Genomic DNA, 7,030 nt, shown 5'->3' with positions numbered 1-7,030 from the left:
TTCACCCACCCCTCACTATAATATGATTGGTGGAGCATAAGGATAAAAGGGTGAGAACTAAACACAAAACTAGATTACATAATCTGCTTGTAAATTAGTCATATAATGACTATGGACCATTATAACAAAATATATATTCTGGAAACAAACTTTGAAACTATAGTATGGAATTACTCTTATTTTAAACCAGATGTACACAAAAATGTAAACAAGAATAAAACCCTTATAAATAATTTTTTCTAGAAACTACTGAACATATTACTGATTTATACCTAAACAGAAAATTTCCACAACACTCTAATACATTTTTATTCCATAACGCACATTGTCATATTGTTACATATAATAGATTTCTACAATAATGCATTAAGCTGAACCATACAAAAGTGTTTTTGTAGTTCAAAAATGGTTGGATATTGGTGCCAATTTTGTAGGTCAGAAATGGTTCGATATTGGCAATTTCATATGGCTTGAACTTTATTATAATCTGACTGATCCTCCCGCCATGCTTCTTATGAGTTTAGAAATATATCAAGAGTACTCATTAAGAAAGCAAATCTGAAAGATAATTTAAATCTGAAAAATAATTTAAAATTTCAATTTTTCAGTTGGAACTAAATTTCTTGTACAAGAAATTTTGTCGTCCCCCCTGGCCCTACCCCTTTCTATGAGTTCCATATATTGTGTCGCATTTCAAGTGGCATAATATGAGAACACATTTTTGGAGAACTGAACTCAATCTTCTGGTTTCTGTTAAATACAATCTTAAAATACATAGCTGAGAGAAGCCACACTTCCTTGCTATTATTCTCCTTCCAGCACTTAATCCACATCCTTTCTTCCTTTCACATCCTTGAATCTGAGGTAGCCTGATTGGATCATTCAGATCTAACATTTGATCTCAAAATCCTAAACACTTGGAATAGATGAATAGATGAAAAAGTATTTTTCATCTCATTCAATCTTTGGGTCTCTTGTATCTTGATAAATGAAAAGTGATACTTATAAATTAGATCACCATATGAAAACTAATGTGCAAACTCTTTCACCATGACTTCAATGCTCCCCTTTTAGCTATATGGAATGTAAATAAACAATAAACTTTCCAGGTACAGAAGGAAGAAAAACCTTTTTTCCTGTTCACTTCTATATTCTCCAACATTCCATTCCCTTTTTTATTTGTATCTGTTTAGCAAAGCTGTGCAAATATTAAGGCTGTAAGGAGAACTTGCACATACAAAACCTATGCCAATTTCTTAAATCTTAAACTGGAGAACAATAGTGTAAATCTTCATGCTTTAGAGGAAATTCCATAAGAGCTTAAAAAGATGAGTGTCATATGTTTACAAATGGCAATTCAAGTATCTCACTACTTGATATCGATATATTTTGGTAAGATGGGGATATCATTTTATGCATGATAAGGGGTATAGAACAAATAAATTCTTCTCCAAATTATAGTAACTAAAAAATGTCAATGAGCATTTATAATACTTGTAGACCTTTTAGGATTTCAGCTCTAAATAAACTGCTCTGACTCATCTGGACAGAGGTTTTGGCAGAAGTAGGATTGTCTAATATGCACGACACTGATTAAAAACATTCTAAATCATGATGTGTCTATGCTTACATCATTGCCAAAATGATTCATCTGTGTAGGATATATTCATATTGCCAGAGATGTCATATATCATCTTGGCTAGAAACACACAGACACATCCCATTATGGTGAACTCGCAGAGTTTATCCAAATTCCTCTCTCTTCTGGAATTTTGTCAGGTTAATACTGCTTGATACACGTAGTCCTAAAATTTTCCATTCTAAATCTGCCATTTTGGCATTTGACTGGATCTGGCCTTATGTGACCGGCATCACACAGAGAATGTTTAGTTGTTGAATTTTACATTTATAATGTTTATCACATTATAGACCTACTGACAACCAAGGAAATGCCTACATTCAAGGCTTTTTCTCTGATACTTTTCCTGTGAAATGAGGCTATATATTTTTTATTTGATTTAACGTTGTATTTCTGTAACACTAACTCAGGGCATTTTACTTAAATCTGCCTAGGTTAAACATAACCATTTTATGTTATAGATAAGAAAATGTAAAATACTGGACAATTAACTGATTCCTAGTGCAAAACCCTTAGCACTGCATTTCTTCTTGGTCATTTGAAAAATTTACTGATATTTTAGGACTTGTCATCAAAATAACAGAATTAAACCTCGGCCTTGAAGCAACATTTATGAACCAGCTCTGGCTTATATTTTATTTTACAATCAGACTCTAAAAAGGAAGAGTTTACCTGAGAAATACAGAAGGGCAACCATCCTAAATCCAGTCACTGTTAGCTTTATGAGCATTGTAAGTACCCATTACATCGTGCAAAGTATTTATTACAAATGGGCCGTAGCTATTAAAACACGTAGCTTCCTTTTATGTTGTGACTAAGTAATTTGAGAATGCTTTGGGCTGAAAGTGTATGGAAGGGTTTCACATTGATTGCCAGCAGGGAAAACTGCCATTGAATCAATGCATGTAACATTCCTCACAAATTGCAAACAAGGGAGTATTGGGCACCTGCAGTGCCTTGTCTCTTTTTCTGTACATGCCAGATTTTTCTGAATTGAACTCTGATGTAAAGTTTAGTGATGTTTAGTCTCTGCACAGTTGTGGTACTATTTTTGGATTTGTTGTATGAAGACACTCCCTGCTAATAGCATCTTCCCATCTTACTGTCTCTTATATTCTTCTCTGCACCAATAATATATATTTTTTGTGACTCTTACTTATAATCTTTAAAACTTCTTTTAAAAGTACAAAAAATAAGATTTAATAAGTTTTAAATGTAATGTTATTTAGTACACTTAATTTTTAAAGAACTTTTAAATATAGAAATATGCTTTGAGCTCACTGGTAATAACCTAACTCCAACATCCTTTTTTCTTCACCTTAAGAGCCTTATTTTCCCCCTTCAATTCCCTATCCTGTTCTCTTTCCTGTTTATCTCCCTTCCACAAAAGCAACAAGAAAAAGCACTGTATTTTTAAAAATAAAAACTAAAAGCAAAACAAAAACAAAATTCCCAAATATTCAAGCATGTGACTAATCATGAGAAAAACATCTTAATTTAAACCTTGACTCAAACCTCCCTGGAATCTACTAATACTCAGTCCTACTCATTCTTCAAGGAACCTCCCCAGATTCCACATGGTCTTAGGTTATTTTAAAGAGGCAAATTATGCTGCCTTCTTAACAGATTGATTCAGGAGGAAGTTTAGCAGCCTCCAAACTCTCAGGCTGTTCAGTCTCTCAACAGTGCTCCACTTTTCACGAAAGCTACTAGTATATATTTACTGAGTCTCAGTTCTCGTAGGCCACAGAGCATCAAGGGCAGGATATAATTCTGCAGCCTGTGGCCCCACCAGCCCTGAGTATCATTTAACCACAACACAGCTAAAATTTCCCAAAGAGATGCCTTTCTTTTACTCTACAACAGAACATAAGACATTCAAATGAACTCAACCATAGTTATTTCTCAGTCAACAAAAAAAATGCCACTTCATTTGTCATGTTAGAATCTGATTCCAAATGACACTTTAATTTTTCTAAAGGCATTTATGGGAAGTTGCTACAGAAGAGGGGGAAAGCTAACCACCTAAATCCTTGGCCTGTGGAAACCCTGTCATTGTGCTAGAGTGAATACACTGGAAGCACACCTGTTACCACTTTACCATTTCTTGAAAACATTCTCCTGAGGTTATAGCAAGAACAGGAAAAAAGAGGGAACCAGCAGTTAGCATAATGGCTATGTCGCTGGACTCCCACATAGTCGACCGTGGTTCGTGTCCCGGACCCGGTGGCTTAAAACTCAAGCCGGGCGCGTGTGCGTGCCTGCCCAAGATCCCGAGAGGAGAATGGAGGAGAAGGGATTGCGGCATGGCCATCCCCACTGGGGGGTGATTTCTCGCTTTCTGTCTCTATGTCTCTCTCTGTCTGTCTGGCGAGCGCACGCGCCCTATAGTGAAAATCTCTCAAAAAAAAAAAAAAAGAACAGGAAAAAAGATACCTTCCTACTGATGTCTCACATGTTGCTTCTAAAGTTCTTGTGCATTTATCATGTCTTTTTGTGTGATGCTCACATCCCCTCTATCCAAAAAAAACTGAGGGTAGCAGACACTTTTAGTATCCGATCTGTGTCCTTCCATTCACCATTCTTGAACTCACTGAAGTCTTCTTAGTACACAGTCACCTGAGGGCTTTCTTTTGCTGCAGTAGTGTGATACATCTTCCCTGGGAAATGCCGAGTTACTACCCTGGGGAACAGCCCTCGATCAACCACACACAGGGTTTCTGGGTAAATAGCTTAGCTTCCTCACCCCTCAGGGAGAACTTCTCTGAGGCATGTTCTATAAGGATCCCCAAAGTCCTCCACTAGCACCGAGCCACATGTACCTGTAAAAATAACCTGTTCATTAATATACCCTGAATTGTCTGTCTTCCTGTCTCATTTACTCCCATACTTCCTGGTGCTCACTCCCCAAATGAGTTACTTGTATCCAAATCCTTAGGGTCTGCTTCTGGGGAAGCCCATCCTAAGACAGGAGCACATATTATTGGTTTGATATCTGCTAAATACCACATAGCTACTTAACCAGGGCTGGAACCCAGTACATTAGACTTCTGGCCCATTTACCAGATTAAGTTGCTTCTTGCTGATGACCAGCACTTTAAAGAATTGGTCCCAGGACTTCTGGGCAAACAAAGACACTATAAATGAAACATAGTTGTTAGATAGCTCTTTCTGGCTTTTTAGGAACTCAGTCACCACCACCAGCAGGAAGAAACAGAAAAACGAAGGGTGGTAATTACCTAGCATGACGAAAGGGACTCCGAGGAAGGTGGAATTGTATTTCCCACCAGTAAGATTGATGATCCCGGCTGCAGTGAGAGTGGCCAGGCTTATAGTCACCAACCCGAGCAGGCCTAGCCAGGGTTTGCTGCGGACACAGTCCTGCATAGAGCAGCAGAGGATGGCCATGGTGACCACAAGAATCAGGCTGGTGACCAGGTAACGTTCTGACACACGGCTAGTCTTCTGAAAATCTTCCCTCAGTGACGAGGACGTATAAGGGTACATTTTGACTTTGCTGTTGGACTTCTGGAACAGTCTGACAGTGTCGCAAAAGCTGGACTCCCACCTCTCAGCCACCATATCATTGAGACTATTGATTGACTGCAGGTAGTAAGTGAGCTGGATGGCCTCCGCAGATTTCACCCGATCCTTGCTGTGCACGGTGACGCCCCCAAGCTGGTGCCCATTGTACACGGCCCTCCCGTCCTTTAAATGAGTGATCGGGTATGTGATGGCAAAATTGGTCCGATTGGTGGCGCGAGCATTCTTTAGCTCCTCCAGGACGTGCACTATGTCATCCACGATGCAAGTCTTATCATTATTCAGGATACATATGTGGGCGAATGTGTAATTAAAACCAGGCCTTGGAACCTGGATCTTGGTCACAGCAGCATGCAACTATAGGGAAAAAATGAGAGTCAGTTTTTATTACCACAAATTAGACATTCATAAGTGACATTAGTTCTGTGGGTTTAAACATTTTTCTTTCTTTCTTTCTTTTTTGGAGGGGAGAGCCATTCATTTAATCTCTAAGCTAAAAAGTTCAAATGAAATGTTTCAACCTTAGATCAGAAATAGATGGTAGATGCCCAGCCTCTGTGACGCAGTTGTGGCATGCCAGACTGTGCACTTGAAGGCTACATGCCAACCATGGTTAAGTCCCCAGCCTGATCAACTTGGAAACACAGCAGGTATGTGTGTGTGTGTGTGTGTGTGTGTGTGTGCATGCCCAAGCAAGCCCTGTAGAAGGTTCTTCTCTTTCTCTTGTCCATGTACATACTCTATCATGAATTTTTTAAAAAGAAATAAAAGACATAGGTGGTAGGGATGCAAAATAGGCATTTGACCAGTGGTTCTACAGCATGGTCCCTGGTCTAGCAGCATCGGCACAATCTGAAAGCTTACCAGAAATGTGAATTCTCAGGCCTCACCCCAGACCTGTAAATCATAATTTCTGGGATGGAGCCTAAGAATCCAGGTTTTACAAAGACTGCCAGGGGATTCTCAGGCAGGTAAAGTTGGAGATGTGCAGCATTAAAGTACCAGCATTATCTCCACATTCTTTATTTGCAATCCAATTGGCCTATAATGCTAAAAAATTTTATATAGATGCCCCACTTAGTCTCCCTCTTGAAAAATATAATGTAATAAGTGAACTAAGGTACAATTCTGAATGCAGACATCCTCTGCATGCCCATCTCTTGTTGCCGATTTGTAGGGCAGCTAAATGACATCCTCATCCAATTCATTCATTTTGTATCATAAAAGACAAGAAATTGACCTTGAGGGCCCTGCGGTCTCTGGCTTTACTTGTCTGCATGTATGGAAAGGGAGCAGCAACTGTAAGAGGATGGCTGGGACACATAGCAATCATGCCAAAGGGGCACAACCGGACTTACTCTACACACTTTGCCTCATGCTTAATTTGCTGTGCCCCAGTACTGTACGCCTGCCATCAAAGTGCACACAAGAATACATGCACCAATTTAACAGTTTTTATTACATGCCAGGCACAGTTCTAGGCCCTTTATACAAATTAGGTCATTTAACCCTTATAATTAAACTTATAATAAACTACAAGGTAGGCACAAGTACGAGCCTTATTTTACAGATGAAAAAATTGAACCAGAAAAGTCATGTCACTTGGTCAAGGTCACACACTTAGTAAGAAGCACACAGTCTGACTCTACAATCTGAGCTCTGAGCCCCTCACCATGAACTCTAGGTTGGGAATGCCAGCAGGTGAATGAAGATTCTTCCCAGCAACTAATTTCTGAATTTGTTCTTTTACTGACCCAGGCCTAAAAATTATAAGTACGTAGGGACCAGCAGTTAGCGTAATGGCTATGTCACTGGACTCCTATGTAGTCGACCATGGTTCGAGCCCCG

At 39.1% G+C, this 7,030-nt stretch overlaps 1 protein-coding gene across 1 annotated transcript in view; it reads right to left on the bottom strand.

Annotated features, from left to right (window-relative positions):
• The window catches only part of PTCHD1 (patched domain containing 1), a gene marked incomplete at its 5' end in the record, with an annotated part of 60,103 nt that overhangs the window by 10,435 nt on the left and 42,638 nt on the right, over positions 1–7,030 (bottom strand). Inside the window, one exon of the mRNA XM_006146685.1 lies at positions 4,879–5,539. Within this exon, the coding sequence (XP_006146747.1) occupies positions 4,879–5,539 (661 nt within the window). The remainder of the gene's footprint in view (positions 1–4,878; positions 5,540–7,030) is intronic.

This window comes from Tupaia chinensis, unplaced genomic scaffold (assembly GCF_000334495.1).
Source record: "Tupaia chinensis unplaced genomic scaffold, TupChi_1.0 Scaffold000184_1, whole genome shotgun sequence".
Classification (NCBI taxonomy): Eukaryota; Metazoa; Chordata; class Mammalia; order Scandentia; family Tupaiidae; genus Tupaia; species Tupaia belangeri.
This window is presented reverse-complemented; position numbering and strand designations above follow the sequence as displayed.